We start from the raw sequence: 16822 nt of genomic DNA, 5'->3' as shown, positions 1-16822 counted from the left end.
TGCAGGATCCTTTCCTGAATCTTTTCCTTACTCCAATGCATTGTTAGCACTTTCACCTTACACGTTATCTGTGCTTATTTTGTTGTACTGGTCTTGGCTATTTGAACGTGATTTATAATGTACAAGTCTCTCTGCCCTAGAGCTCCTTGAGCATAGGAACTTTGTTGAGTGAGTGACTTAAGGAGGCTGAAAAAAATTTTTAAATGCCTCTCAATTATGTCTAACCTTTGCATTCTTACATTCCTTTGCATCTTAACTCATACCTTTGCTGTCTTAAAGACTAAACATACTGTATATAGAATAATTCTGATTTTAGGGTTTGACAGACTCTGATAACTTTTAATGCTAGCCTTAAGATAGCAACAGAAGAAGGATAAACATATGGTTGTATTTAGGGTAGTAACATCATCACAAATTACATAATGGTCTGTTTTTTTACTTTTTAAATTAATTTCATAGAGATGTTAATTTACATAAAATAAAACGTAGCAACTTTAAGTGTACAGTTTAATGAATTTTGACAAACATATAACCACTATCCTGGTCAAGGTTTAGAACATTTACATCACCCCCAAAAATGGGGTGACCAAATGTTCCAATTTGCCCAGGACTGAGGGATTTGTCAAGATAGTTCCAGGCAAACTGGGACAGTTGATCACCCTGTTTGTATACCTTTGCCGTCTCCCATCTTGTTTCAGGTTACCATAGGTCTGCTTTCTGTCACTGATGATTAGTTTTTCCTATTCCAGAATTTCATATGAATGGAATCATATAGTATATATATATTTTTATATCTGGCTTCTTTAGCTCAACATCATGTTTTTGAGACTCATCCATCTTTTTATTTTTATTACCTATTTATTCTGTTCTATGCGTAGTTGTATTCTATGCATATACCACAATTTGTTTATCCGTTCACTTGTGGATGGGCATTTGACTTGTTTTTTTGTTTTGGCTATTATGAGTAAAGTTTCTGTGTTTGTTTACAAATATTTTTGCAGACATGTGTTTACATTTCTCTTCAATAAAGAGCTAGGACTGAAATTGCTGGTCATATGATAAGTGTATGTAAACTTTGTAAGAAATCATCAAACTGTTTTCCAAAGCAGTTTCACTATTTTTCACTCCCACCAGCAGTGTATGAGAGTTCCAGCGGTTTACATTCTTACCAACATAACGGTATTCATAATAATTTTAAGTTTAGTCTTAAAATTGCTTTTATCATTAGGAAATGTCCCTCTTTGTTTTTGTTTAATTTCCTTGTCCTGAAGTCTACAATTTTCTGATATTAATGTAATGAGCACTCCATCCTTCTTATGATTAGTGTTTGCTTGGTATACCTTTTTGCATCCTTTTACTTTTAATCTATGTGTCTTTATATTTAAAGTTCATTTCTTACAGACAGTATATACTTAGGTCTTCTTTTTTAAATTGTCTGATAATTTCTGCCTTTAATTGGAGCGTTTAGACCATTTACATTCAATGCAATTATTAATATGCTTGGGTTTAAGTATTCCACCTTAATATTTGTTTTCTTTTTATTGTTCCTTTCTCTCTCTTCTTCTCTTTTACTGCTACCTTGTGGCTTATAATGAGTGTTTTTTATTTTCCCTATTGACTTTTTAAGCTATATCACCATGTTGCATTTTTTTTAGAGTTTGTTCTAAGATTGAAAATAGGCATCCTACTCTGTCACAGACTACAAATAATAATTTAACACTTTGCATATAAAGTAAGAACCTTACAACAAAGTATTTCCATTTTCCCTTCCTGTCTTGCGTGCTCTTGTTGTCAGACATTTTTTACTTCTACAATACTTTATTATTTTGCTTTAAACAGTTTTCTTCGAAAGCAATTTAAAAGCAAATGGGAAATGTCATACATATAGCCCATATTTACCAGTTTTGGTGGTCTTTATTCCTTTGTATAGAGAGGAATGTCCATTTGGAATCCTTTTCTTTCTTCTTGAAGTATTTTCTTTTAGTGAGAATCTCCTGGTGACAAACTCTCTTAGCTTTTGTTTGCCTAATAATGTCTTTTGAAGGATATTTTCACCGGATATAGAATTTCTTGGTTTCCAGTTTCTTTTTTCTTTTTTTAGAAAGGTCTCTGTTTTCTTCTGGCTTGCATTGTTTCTGCTGAGTCAGCTGTCATTCTTATTGTTGGCTGTATAAAATGTGTCCCTTTGTTTTGGGAAAGATTTTCCCTTTATCGGTGGCTTTTATTAGTTGATTGTGATTGTTATGTTATTTTCTGTATTTATACTGCCTAGGTTTCAATGAGATTTTCATCAAATTTGAAAGAATGTTGGCCACTATTTCTTCAAATAGTTTTTCTGCATCTTTCCCCCCATTACCCTACTCAGACTCCAAACACACGTACATATGTTTTTCTAGCCATTTTACCTTCATGCTTCAGCTTTGGTAGTTTCTTTTTTTTTTTTTTTTTTTTTTGCGGTACGTGGGCCTCTCACTGTTGCGGCCTCTCCTGCTGAGGAACATAGGCTCTGGACGCGCAGGCTCAGCGGCCATGGCTCACGGGCCCAGCCGCTCCGCGGCATGTGGGATTCCCCCGGACCGGGGCACGAACCCGTGTCCCCTGCATTGGCAGGCGGACTCTCAACCACTGTGCCACCAGGGAAGCCTGGTAGTTTCTATTTTTTGTTTTTCTCTTGTTTTTTAAAGTTCACTGATTGTCTTCTGTGGTGTTAGACCTCCAGGGAGGTTTTCATTTCACGTGTCATACTTTTCAACTGTACAATTACTGTGTGTTTTTTTTTTTAATCCTCCATGTGTCTCCTCATTATAATAGCTGTCTTATAGTCCTTATTTGTCAATTCTGTCATCTCTGTCATTTTTGGATCTGTACCTGTTGACCAGTTTTTTCTCCGCTCTTCTTTTTGGATCATATTTACCTTTTTCTTTAAAGAGTATTTTGTCAGTTAGTTTTCTAGTTATTTACTCTAGAGAGCAATTCTAGTATCAGTTACTTAATAATGACTAGAAGAAGTCCATGATAATTTTTTTTTTAAATAATGCAAGCCTTTGCATGACATTCCACATTTATTGAACTACTGATGCCAGGTTATGCAGAATTGTACTATGTTATATAAGGCTTTTAGTTTACATTAGACCACCTTAAAGTAGTTATGGCTCCCTGCTAGGTATGCACAATACTTATACCCAAAGCAATTCCATAACAATGGTTTCTGTAACTTAGGCCTTGAGATTTAAAATTCTAAGCAATAGAATTAGTTATAATGTGCACATCCATGGGACTTGCCCATCATTTAACATTCCAATCTAAATTCTACATGTGTGAAACATCACTTACATACAAGGTACTAAACTTATATGTTTGGTATTGCAGATATGCTTAAGCATGAGTAAGCATGGGATTTACAGTGAAAATCTACAGCTAAAGGAGCCTGAAAGTGATTTATCAAAATTGCTCAATTATTAAAAGAATTTTTACAAAAATTTATAAAATAAGTTTGAGATTTGTTATACTTTTTGATCTTGTTTAGCCAAATAGATGCCTGTATTTCTTCATATTATTCTTCTGTTGCCTAAGATCTATAATCCATAAATTAACAGTTCAAGATATTCCTTTTATTAAATTGATATAGTTAGATTTTACCATGATATAGGTAGATTTTATTTAAATCATGGGGGTTTTTTAATTGTCAAGAAAAGTCCAACTTTTTTGTTTAACTTTTAACTATAGCCTTGTGATCTTATAAAATCTAAATATATTCCACATGACTCCGAAGAATTCAGGTTTTATTTTATGGTATAACCAATGGAGTTTAAGAAAGTGATTTTTAAAAAATTATTATTACTTTTTAAATAACTTTATTTAATTTTGGCTCTGTTGGGTCTTTGTTGCTGCACGTGGGCTTTCTCTAGTTGCGGCGAGCAGGGGCTACTCTTTGTTGCGATGGGAGTGCTTTTCATCTTGGTGGCTTCTCTTGTTGCGGAGCACGGGCTCTAGGCACGCAGACTTCAGTAGTTGTGGCTCGCGGGCTCTAGAGCGCAGGCTCAGTAGTTGTGACACATGGGCTTAGTTGCTCCACGGCATGTGGGATCTTCCCAGACCAGGGATCCAACCCATGTCCCCCTGCATTGGTAGGCGGATTCTTAACCACTGTGCCACAGGGAAGTCCCTTTAAATTATTTTTTAGAAACCTTTTCTTGTTCCTGCCCTTAATATTAGGTAGACCATTTTAGGGAGTCAACTACACGTGCATTGAATCCCATATTTACCATTGGCATACTGTAACTCTGAGAAGTCTGTTTACCTCAGTGAACCTTAGGTTTCTCTTAAGTGTGAAATGGGGTAATAGAGTATCTGTAAAGTTTAAGCGAGAAAAGAAAATTAATATACCTAGCACAGAGCTCTTAATACTGGTTACTCAGTTAACATTTCTTCTTTTTGTTCTCCTGTTTCCCTCACTGATGTACCTTTTAAAAGGAGAACTTATGTATGCTGTCTTTACTTGTTCATTTCAGATGATTATAGTCTGCTTGCTCTTCTCACGACTGGCCTCACCAAGGTCAGAAAGGAAGTCTTCATGGCCAGCATCAGTGAACACCTTTTGGGCTTTGTTTTATCTGGGCTCGTTGTGTCAGATACCCACCTCTCAGTCCTTTAAATGTTCACTTTCCTTGTCCTCCATGGTATCATCGTCTGTAGGACCTGTTCCAATCTCTTAGGGTTCTGTCTCAACCTTTTAAAATTTCCCTTTTTCCATATATTTGTGTCTTTTGAGTCCCCATCTTTAGCACTCTCTTCTTCAACCTGCTTTGCCTCTTACTCTCACAACCACCTAGCGTCTGTGCATCAGGTACTACCAAAGCTGTTTTTCCATCCTCAAGCTCACTTCTAAATGATATACTTATATCCACCACTTGGTGGAGAACTCCTCCAGGTTCTTCTTGAATATCTTAAATACTGTTTTCTCTTCCAGCTCTATTCCTTCATGCTTAATAGCATCAACATTTTTCACAACTACCAACATTAAAAGCTGAAATTTTTTGTCCTTCAACCAAGTCAATAAACAGATTCTTTCATACCATCTCCTAAAATTGGTTTGCCACTGATGAGATTTAAATTTTTTTTAAGGTTTGTCTTTCTTATGTTTGTTTGTTTGTTTGTTTTTAAATATTTATTTATTTATTTGGCTGCACCAGGTCTTAGTTGCGGCACACAGGATCTTTAGTTGCGGCATGAGGGATCTAGTTCCCTGACCAGGGATTGAACCCTGCATTGGGAATGTGGAGTCTTAACCACTGGACCACCAGAGAAGTCCTGAGATTTAAATTATGTTTTAGCTCTGCTTCTGATTAGTTCTGACCTCTGAAAAGTTGTTTTCTGGGCCTCTAGTTTTTCTCATCTCTAAAAATGTTTAGACTAGATTAGAGGTCAGCAACTAGGGCCCAGGGACCAAATTAAGTCTGCTGCCTATTTATTTATGGCTGCTTTGTGCTACAGTAGTAGAGCTGACTAGTGACAGAGGCTGTATGGCCCACAAAGCCTAAGGTATTTACTCTCTGGCCCTTTAAAAAAAAGTTTGCTAATCCCTGGACTAGTGGCTCTCCCATCTACTTTTCATCTCTGTTAGCCAGCCTGGGGAGAATGTGCTTTCAAGATTTAAAAGTGAGAAGAAAAAGAATAGAAAAATTATTATAGTAGTTGAATATTTGGCAAGAGAAATTAAACATAGAACAGACTGTGACATTGGAATTTCGCTTTCCCCATCTAATGGCCTTAGTGATTCAAGGTCATGTGGCAGTAACAAAGGAGTAGGGAGATCTCTATTGCCACTTTGTGGTAACATGCTAGTTTATTTGCTTAATTGCTTTTAAATAATAGATAGTGAATATATCAATGATTCCATTTACTAGTTAGTAATTAAGTTTCTTAAAAGTCACAAATATCCACAGTTTGAAGGTAAAGAACACAGTTAAACTGACCACTAATCAGAAGTATAATTAAGAATCTTTTTTATATCATAACTGTTCATCAAAGCAGATTATTTCCCATTGCGATAAAAGATTTTTTTCCACATCCATGCACCTGGTGTATATCGAAAGAGAAGTCTAGGTATGTAAAAAATGCTTAGATGAAAATGCCAGAAATATTGAACCTTAGTTAATTATATGTATGCTGACATGTACTAGTGTCTGCAACTGACTTTCAAATGCATCAAAAAATAAGGTGGATCGATATATGGATTGAGGGGTGGAAATGTGATGAAACAAATATAGTAAAATATTAATCATAGAATCGAGGTGGTATAGATGAGGGCATTTTCACTATTTAAGAAAAGGTGTAACTTTCTCATGTTTGAAATTTTTCATGTATAAAATTTTGGATAAATGTTTAGATCTAAGTGGCTGTTAGACACTAATCCCTGGACTAGTGGATTTAGGGAGAATATGAGAGTGACTATACATATGCACACATATAATATAACTTCTTGCTTTCACATAAAATAAATTATTAAAATTTGTATGTTAAGCAAACCTTTTGTACATGTCATAAGTTTCTCAGCTGTTTTAGTGTATATTTCACAGATTTTCTTCCCCTGGGAATATTCATAGGCTATAATAAAAAACATAAGAATTGAAACTTCAAGGAGCATCCTGCCTTTTAATTATACAGTGTGTAAATATGGGACAGTCAGCCAAATGGCTGATAAGTTCATGTGAGCTGTGTTCATACAGTAAAAAAAATATATTTACTAATGGATAGCATACAACACTCATTTCTTTTGGCGTTCTTGCCAGCTTGTAGGGAGTTAGGACCATGCCTTGTGTTAACAAAGTATTAAATAAATACAGGGAGACTGCGGAAAAAATACTCACTGATTTGAGAGTGGGCATTTCTTAAGTGTCATTTTGTTTATTGTGAAACGTATCATAATGCAAAAATATATTAAAATGTATTAAGTTTAAAGCATACTAATAAAGTGGATATCCATGTAAGTACCACTCATATTAAGAATTGGAATTAGAAGAACTACTTAATGCCCATCCCACTCACAGTCCCTCCTCTTACATCCTTTCTAGTAAGCTAAATAATCTATACTTGATTTTTCTAATGAATATTCCCATGCTTTTGATTTAGTTTTACTATGTAAACTAAAATATAGGTTAGTGTTACCTGTTTTTAAACTTTATATAAGGCAGTTATACTATATGTATTCATTATTGAGTGAAAACTCACCACTGCATGAGATTGATCCATGAGGTATGTGTAGCTCTAGTTCATTTATTTTCATTGCTAGTTAGTATATCATTGTATGACTATACCACAATTTAATTTAGTTATTCTACTTTTGGATTTTTGTTTTTGCCTGCAATATTATATTATTACAGATTACATATATATATTACAGACTACATATATGTATTACAGACTATATATATGTGTGTGTGTGTATATATATATATATATATATATATATATATATATATATATATATATATATAAAGAGATTCTCTAGGTTAGAGTATATGCCTTAAAATGGAATTAGTGGGTTGTAAAATCATTGAAGGTATGCATTTCATTTTTTAAAAAAATATTTATTTATTTATTTGGCTGCATTGGGTCTTAGTTGTGGCACACGGGATCTTCGTTGTGGCATGTGGGATCTTTTGTTGTGGCACGTGGGCTTCTCTCTAGTTGTGGCACTCTGGCTCTGGAGCACGTGAGCTCTGTAGTAGTTTGTGGCACGTGGGCTTAGTTGCCCTGCGGCATGTAGAATCCTAGTTCCCTGACCAGGGATCGAACCTGCATCCCCTGCATTGGGAGGTGGATTCTTTACCACTGGACCACCAGGGAAGTCCCTGAAGGTATGCATTTTAAATACTCATGGTTTTTCAAGTCATTGCTGTTGTTTTTCTTTAGCACTTAAAAAAATCCAGTGGAGTTGCGTTTAGGAGGTAGAATTATCCATAAGTTCACTCTCCCTTCTTTTTCACTCTTCCCTTTTTCCCAGTACATGTTACACATGTACACCCTTCATCAAGGGTCTAATTTAGAACATAAGTGTTTGCTTTATTATTTAAAAATAAAAACTTTTATTTTTATATTTTAAGTATGGATAGCTCCTGACTTTTAAATATCTGATAGTTACAGCTACAAAGATCAGAGATTTCCCTTCTCAGTACACCTTGCTTCTCTCTGTAAAGCTGGAATTCTACTACAAGAAGGAAAGGAAGTTTATAAATATTTATCACCTCTAAAAATGTCCTAGTACCTCTTTGTAATTCTTGCCTCCAGCTCCTCATAACCATGGATCTTCTTTCTGTCACTATAGGCAGAAAATGTTCTAGAATTCCATATGAATTAAATTATACAGTAGGTACTTTTTTCATCTGCTTTTGTTCAGTATAAATATTCATCCATGTTTTTATTATTATTATTATTATTACTGAGTAGAATTGCATTGTATTAATGTACCACTATTTGTTCATTCACCGTGTTGTGGACGTTTGAGTTATTTCCACTTTCTGGCAGTGGCAAGAAAGATGCTATGCACATTAGTGTACAAGTTTTTGTATGGACATATGCTTTTAATTCTCTTGGGTTACTACCTAGGAGAGGGAATGATGAGTATAACTTTTTTACAATTCCACCAGCACTGGATGAGAGTTTCACTTGCTCTACATTCTCAACAAGACTTTGTATACATAGTCCTTTTAATTTTAGCCGCCTTAGTGGGTAGTATCTTGTAGTTTTAATTAGCATTTCCCTAATGATCAGTGATATTGAGCGTCATTTAATGTGCTTATTTACCATCTCTGTGTCTTCTGTGAAGTATCTGGCCATATCTTTTGCCCATTTTTATTGTGTTGTCTTTCTGTTTTTGAATTATAAGAGTCCTTGTATATTCGAGATACAAGTCCTTTGAGTATGTTTTGCAAATGCTTTCTCAGTCTAGCTTATCTTTTGTTTTCTTAAGAGTGTCTTTTGAAGAATAAAACTTTTAAAATTTTGATTAAATTTTATAAGTTTTAATGAAGTCTACAGAAGTAGAAACAACAACAACAAAAACCTGAAATTCTTACTTTGCCCTGATTATTCACCACAAATCAAGTACTTATCATTACATTCTACTCCTTCTGCACAACTGTCCTTGAATTGTAAATGGCTTAACATTTTATTTTAACAAACTTGTTTTATATCAGGCCCTAGAGTTATAAAGATGGGTAATAAATGTCATCTTTCTTCAAAGTACTCATTTTAGTATTTAGTGTTTCTTCCCATCATCTGCTTTGTGCACTCAGGTCCATATACTTTCCTTTGTCTGGTGCCTAATACAGCTCTGGAGGCAATGAAATACTCGATATATTTTCATCTTGTATTATAGTTATACTTTTCTCCACACACAAATAAGTAAGTTTATCATAGCAGGAAATCTCTTATTCTTTGTATCCTTCATATACCATAGTGCAGTTCCTAGTACACAGGGACACTCAATATTCAGTGATTGAATGGAATTATTGATGACCATGTTTGACTAAGATCCTCCAAAATATCAACAGTTTATTAATAATAAAACCTTTGGCTTACTTTACTAAATGAATAAAAGATACTCTCATTTCAGATGCCATCATTGCAATAGATTGTTTTTCTAGACAGAACGAGGATGCCTGATTTTTACTTGAATATTTTTGAGTGATCTTTCTTTTACAAGCCTGATTTAACATTACTATTATCATAAATGTCTGTATACGGTAGTATAGCATGGGTTCTATAGTCAGTTAGAAATTAAAGTCTTTTTATAAAGTCTGCTCTATTTAATGAGCTGTGTATTTTATAACTTTGGAATTCCTTTTTCCAGTAAAACCAGTACATTAAGACATAAAGACTATATTTGTAAGTACATAGAAAAATACGACAATAACTTGCTTTCTTTATCTAGGTCCTGGGGACACCAACAAGGGAGCAAATTAGAGAAATGAACCCAAACTACACAGAATTCAAATTCCCTCAAATTAAGGCACATCCTTGGACTAAGGTGAGTCAAAAGAGTTTTTTAAAAAGCACATTAACCAGTAGTTAACTAGAAGTTGGATTTCTCTTTGTTCTTAAAGTAAACTATTTCGAGACTAGATGGCTGCCAGAGTACAAAGTACAATAGCACTTTCTGCACGTAAAGTTAATTAGATAGCTGTACTTCAGTGTTTCATTGACCATATAGTTTCATCCCCACTGACTTCCTGTAGAAAGTTTCCAGCCTGGGTTTTTATTTGTAGGATGAGGACAGTACATATACATAGCATTCAAATAAAGAATTTCATTAGGAGCAGGATCTTATGTATAAATTTTGACTACTTAAAATTCAGAAGTAATTTCTTTACATAGTTAGAAGTGTTTATTATTAGTTCAGTATCATATAGCATATGAAAATATACATTTTATATATTTTTATTTTTTAAACTGTTAATGTATAGACCTTATTATAGATGATATTTTGTGTTCTTTTGTTTACTTTCCTATTGGTGTTTTGGGAGCAGGAATAAAATGAAGATTTGATCATACTAGTAGTATACATTGAAAGCAATTAATATGTCAACAGCGTGTCACTAGCCATTGGAAAAGCCTAACCGCAACATTTAGATGGAGCCAATTCTAAGAGCCATAGTACTAATTTATGAGAAGACTTTATTTTTTGCTTTGATACTTAATTGAGATGATTCTAGAGCGATTTTATTACAAAGTTGTTTTCATGTCAGTTTGATTTGTGAGATTGTCTGCAGAGGGAAAAGAAAAAAAATCTCAATAGGGTTTATAGCTAGAGTGAATCTCTCATTTTATAGATTCTGAAACTCTGGCTAAACATGTCAAATGACTTATCCAAGATTCCATAGGTGGCTGTGACAAAGCCAGGATTAAGCTTCTTCGTGTGTGTGTGTGTGTGTGTGTGGTGTGTGTGGTGTGTGTGTGGTGTGTTTAATGCCTGGTCTTTTAAACTCCTAGTTACGTGCCATGCATGCATCCCCCTTCCCAATTTACTTATATTTCATTATATATTTTGTGGGTTGGAAGTTTTCAGCTTTTTAATATGTATTTCAAGCAGAGACTTTGTATATTTAAAAATGTATATATATAACATGTTTTGATCATTGACAAGTTCATTTAATTGGTTATAGATCTTTTATAATAAGAGGTGAAGTAATTTAGGGCTAGGTGAAATAATTTACACTTTTAGATTAAAAGTAGGTCTCTTTCTCTAAGTTGTATTATGATTCAAGTTACTTTCCTTCGAGTTATCACTATCTTCACTTCTCTTCACTTCTCTTCACCTCTCTTCAATTCAGAAAATCCTCTTATTACTAATTATTTATTATTTAGAATCAAAGACCTCAGTAATATTTTACTGCCAGAACTATAGGTTGTAGCTTTCACTGACTAAGATGTTGCCCTCTCCCCCACCCTCTTTTTAAGTTTACAATAAACACTAAATATTCTGAGGTAAATCATTCTTTGGTCTTTGTGCTTCAAGTTTATTTTGAATTTGGGTCAGAAGATATTTAGGGTGTCTCACTCAGAATTTCTAAACTCAGAGAATCCTAGGTGGCCTGTTTGGATTTAGAAGCTGAGTTACAGTTTGAATCCAGCAAAGTTACTCCAAGTTAAAGTGTTTATAACAAGTGATTTCATGTTAAAGAGAAACAAAAAGCAAAGAGAATTCTGTGTATTGAATTAATACAGGGAAATATTCCAAAATGCTAATAATAGTTAGGGTAAGAAGAGTGTAGGTGATTTTATTTTCTTTGTTCTGCATTTCTATATTTCCATATTTTCTTTAATAAGCATGTTATTTTTAGGAAGAAAGAAAATAAAATTCTTTTTGGTTGAATCTAATCTAAGTATTCATCACATGTATAGAGTTTCTGACAAATACAATGCTGAAACGAGGTCATGAGATCTTATTTAGTAGTCCTTGTCCTCAGTTTTTTTTTTTTTTAAATCAAGACTGACACTAGTATTAGTGTGTGTCATATTCTGCATTTTTCCCCCCTGGATTGTATCTCTTCAATTAGCCAGGATGGTATGTGAGGAATGATTTATTATAATTACCATGCAGGCAATTGAAGATTTGTGGTGAATTTGCATGCTTTACATCTTCTTTTGCCTTTGTGGATTCCTGATGTTTCTATATCTTACACTAATGCTTTTCAAACTTGAATAATCTATACAAAGCCCTTTTACTTGTTTGTTTTATTTAGGCTTCCATTCCTGTACCATGTGTAGAATAATAACTCAATTCTCCCACCTATTTTGTCTCTTCAAACTCTTGTGAACTCTTCATTCATATATGTAACATAATTGGGTTCTCACTTGGTACAAATGCATTTATTATGTAATAGTACACTTATGTTAATTTCTTAATAGTGCACACCATTAGGTTGCTGTTATTGTGGATGCAAACACAAAACCAAATTCAGACGTAGAAATTCCATGGCACTACTCTGTCATCCAGGTGATCCAGAATATATTGATTTTTTTAAGTAGATTATTATCAAAATAATAATACAAAATTTTAAATTTCTAGAGGGAACTCAGTCCCCTCTCCCCTGCCTTGTGATAGTGAGCACCAACTTGAGAAATGCTCTCTTATGCTAGGCAGCCAATGGAATTATTTTTTTTAAACATACAAAAGGTTCTCTAAAGAGAAGAGCTTTTTGCCTTTGGAGGACAGGTAAACGGGAGTCTGGAAACAAAACCTGCTTTGCCTTTATTGAGGTCTTCTGTTAAAACCCATTTAGCCCCATTTCCTGAAGCTGTGAGCATGTAAACCCTCCTTTCCTATGCGGCAGTGTAGTACAGCTATATCCCCAGATCCGGGAGCTCTTGTTCTCAAAAAATGTAGGCAGACAAAAAGATCAAGGGAGAAAATGTCTACTGTGGAAACATTGAGGTGAGGGTATTAAGATGTGTAAGAAAGATAGCAAACAGAAGGACAAAACAATGAAATAATCCTAGTGTGATATATAGCGGGAATCTTGAGAATTTAGAAATCCAATAAGATGGCCTTGACTATTACTTAATAGCCATAACAACCTAATTCATTGGATAAGCATTTGAGGCTTAAGTTGGAAAGGAAATATGTTCTAATGTTTTGAAACAGGGACGAATATTGAGAGTGAGGGTGGGGAGGATAAATACCTCCCCACTGGTGTATGGTGTACACTTAAAAGAATAAAAGCCAGATGGGAAGCAAAAGGAAGTGATAATAAAAGTAAATTGAAAATTAAACAGAGATGGAGATTGGTTGGAAGAAGAGAAGAAGCTGAAATATTCTGCATTTGGTACATGGAGATTTGGTCAAATGACAGTTCTGTTAGGTATGAAGTAATGATCTAGTTTAAGCACTTCTCCCATTCTTTGTGCCTCAAATTTTTTTTGTTTTTGTCTTTTTTGTTTTGTTTTGGTAATATAGAAATTAGCTGTTGTGTCTTTTCTCCAAATTCTTTTGAAAACAAAGTATGCATATAAAGGATTATTTCATTTTAGTTCAGAGTAAATGTAAAGATTGTACCTCCAGTGTAGTTCTGTGATTTGTCCTCTCTATCTCCACTGCCCTGACTTTAGTTTAGCCCATCATTGTATCATAGAATTGTTAAAACAACCTCCTACATCCTGAGTTCCCTCCTTCATATCTTTCACATCCTCATTGCTGTCAAAGTCAGCTTTCTTAAAAGCACATGTGATACTGTCACTCCTATTTAAAAGTTTTCTGATTCCTCATTGCCTTTAGGAAAATTTGACATACTATACACATAGAGACAAGAGTGATCATGTGTCCCAATTTATGCTTGTCCAGTGAAATTATTAATGCCACGTTCCTTCACACTCTTCACTGTCCTAGTTTGGGTGACAGATTATCCAGTCACTCTGCTCCTAATCATTTCTGGTTTTCCTTTCCAGAAAAACAAGAGATTTAATTCTTTGTCCTGCTCTTAACCTTTCCTGAGGCATCTAGTCTGTTAAACGCAGTCTTTCCCAAGTGCTCCAGCTCCTTCACCCTTAAATGCATACAGTTAAGCAATGAATTTAAAAGCTTAGTGTTTAGTTAGGGTAGATTAAGGGTTTCTAATAAGGTTACATTGTAATAGTTATATAAATTTCTTCCCAATTTTGAGTAACGTTTTGTTTAAAGTTAAAACAGGTATTCCCCTTTATCCCAGTAATAAGTAATCCTGTGAGGTCAGTTAGATAACACAGATGTCTGTATATTCTTTCAGAGTAATGAAATTCATAAATGATATATCTGGTTAGTAGAAGGAAGTAAATTAGAATCCCAAGGGCCTTGGTCTCTTTCTGTTGACCTATTGCTGTTTAATATGTTAGCTACATATGACAGTGTTGTCCTCACTTTGCAGGGATCATGCAGTCATGCTGAATTTTTTGGTCTAATCAAACTGTTCTCCTAATGGTTCCCCAGAGAAGCCACATTCATTTCTACCGCTTCCTAGTGAACACTTAGAACATTCTTTTTTTCTCTGCTTACCAAGTCTTGACCTTCTATCAAGACCTCAAATCTCACTTCTCCCGTGAAACATTTTCTAATTATCCAAATTCTACATGATTATTCCCACCACATGATTATTCCCACTACTCCTGTAGTACCTATCAATTCATACCATATGTATTGTATCAGTTTCTAATTTCTCTCTTGAATGGTAGTAATAAAATGAATATCTATTACCTCAAAATGTTTGTTGCTGAGTTTTTGGCATACATGAGTATGTATGCCAAAACTTAATATTAAGTATTAAGTTTACTTAATACTTGATTGTCTTTAGGGTATGTGAGGACCTTGGATCATTGGTTAAGTATCCCAGAAAGCCTTATCTACAAAAATCAGTCCTTACATACTTGATTTCTTAGAACACGGTCCACATGCTGTGAAATGAATGAATACTAGTGTTTCCAGCTAGCTAATAGAGTAAGCAGAAAATTGAGGCCATTTCAGCCATCAAGGACTCAGACCAGATGAACTGCTTATTATATGTATTATTCTCTATGCTTAAAGCTAAACCAAAAAGCCCCACTATAATATTTTTTAAAAGACTTTTCTTCATAATGTTGGTTTTTTATTCCCTGCGCCTTTGAATACAAGATTTTTCACTTGGTAAACTTACCTGTACTAACTACAGTTTCACATGTTACCAAAAATGTCTTCAGAGGGTCTTAGAGAGCGCAAAACAAAAATTGCTGTCAAACTTTTTTTTTTTTGCAAGTCCACTCTACCTTTTCTGATCTGTCTGCCTTGTTTTGCTCACATGTATTCCAGAAAGCGTAAAACTGTGTTGGGGATTTCTGTTGGTTCCTAAGTCTGCCACTTCTGTTTTGTTTATTGCTTAGGTAATCAATTTCTATATTATTACTCAACCCCATCTGCGTGCTGACCTCAACTAGTACATTATCACTTGTCTCATAAATCTACTACGTTCTCTACTGAATTTTCTACCTACATCATCTATTTTCCTATGTGAATAGACCTCCTCACTTTTCTGTTTATACTGGCTTTACCCCTATTTCTTTGGACACTATTGCACATTAAAATCCAGCTACTAGTGTGGCTAGTCCATATGTGCGAAGAATAATATAAAAAAGAAAGAATGCTAAGACATAAGTTTCAAGGTCACTTGTGGGGAGCAGAGGATAGGATTGAGGGTGAATTGAAAAAGAAGGCAAAAATCTGTTTCTGACTTAATCATTTGTTCTTTAAAACACTTATCTCTTATGTAATCAGTGCTGTGCTGGCTACCATAAAGGATGCAAAAGAACTAAAATATATAGTCCTCCTCTTTGAAAAACTTAGAGATGATATAACTGACTCAGTTGAAGCAAGTATTGAATAATATATAACCATATACTTGATGATGTGCTATTGGTATTCAAAGTTGTTTCACATACTATAGGTATTATAGGGAAGATTTCCAGCATGGGTGGTGGAGGGGAAAAGGAAGCCTCCTTTAAGGGTGATAGAAGGGCCAGGGGGAATGAGGGTGGGTACTTTTGAAGGAGGATTTAGATTTGCTTAGGTGTCGCTAAAGTTAGGAATTGCTGTAGTTTAGGGGACTATCCCTTAAGATAAGGAGGTGTGGATGAAAAGAAAATATTATATTCTTAGGAAGATCAAGCTGACTATAGTAACCATTTTATGAACAATGAAAGATTAAATTGGATAAGTGGACATTTGGTAATTCACACTTCTATAGTATAGTACTATTTTATCAGTAAATGAGATTAGAGGGAGAAATTTCATTTCATAGTTAAATGCTGATATCAACACACATATGATATTTCTTATGTGTATTAGAGCTCAGGAAAGCTCCATTAGCTTTTTAATTAGCTGAAATGTACTGAATGCTGGCTCTGCTGTGGCTAAGGAAAGGATGTTTTTGTTTCTTATGAATTATGTACTGCACATGAGCACTTCAGTAGACTTAAGTTCTTTTCTTAATTAACTTGATTAATTAGCATAATTAACTACTCAACAAATCCATGGCATTGTGTCACTTTTAGTCCTGTATTTAGGCTTACAAATTGCAAATAATTTTATATATTAGGGTTGTTCTTCAGGAGTGTTCATGGTGTATCAGTTTTTAACATTGGATGCTTGTGTACTTTGTGTATGACCAGAGAACAGTGTCTGTATTGTACATTTATCACAATGAAAACTTGGGAGGAGTAGCTGTTAGAACCAGGCACAGTACTTGTTTTGCATTCTACTTAGATTAATTATCATTGCCCATAGGCATTCTTACATTGCTCTGGTTGGCTGTTTAATACC

At 34.4% G+C, this 16822-nt stretch overlaps 1 protein-coding gene across 2 annotated transcripts in view; it reads left to right on the top strand.

The window, feature by feature from the left end:
- Positions 1-16822, top strand: part of GSK3B (glycogen synthase kinase 3 beta) — a 196846-nt gene that overhangs the window by 144291 nt on the left and 35733 nt on the right. For both annotated transcript variants that reach the window (XM_060098981.1, XM_060098980.1), the window contains exon 8: positions 9935-10030. In XM_060098981.1, coding sequence (XP_059954964.1) covers positions 9935-10030 — 96 coding nt within the window. The remainder of the gene's footprint in view (positions 1-9934; positions 10031-16822) is intronic.

The sequence above is a fragment of the Mesoplodon densirostris genome, chromosome 5 (genome assembly GCF_025265405.1).
Source record: "Mesoplodon densirostris isolate mMesDen1 chromosome 5, mMesDen1 primary haplotype, whole genome shotgun sequence".
In the NCBI taxonomy this organism is placed as follows: Eukaryota; Metazoa; Chordata; class Mammalia; order Artiodactyla; family Ziphiidae; genus Mesoplodon; species Mesoplodon densirostris.
This window is presented reverse-complemented; position numbering and strand designations above follow the sequence as displayed.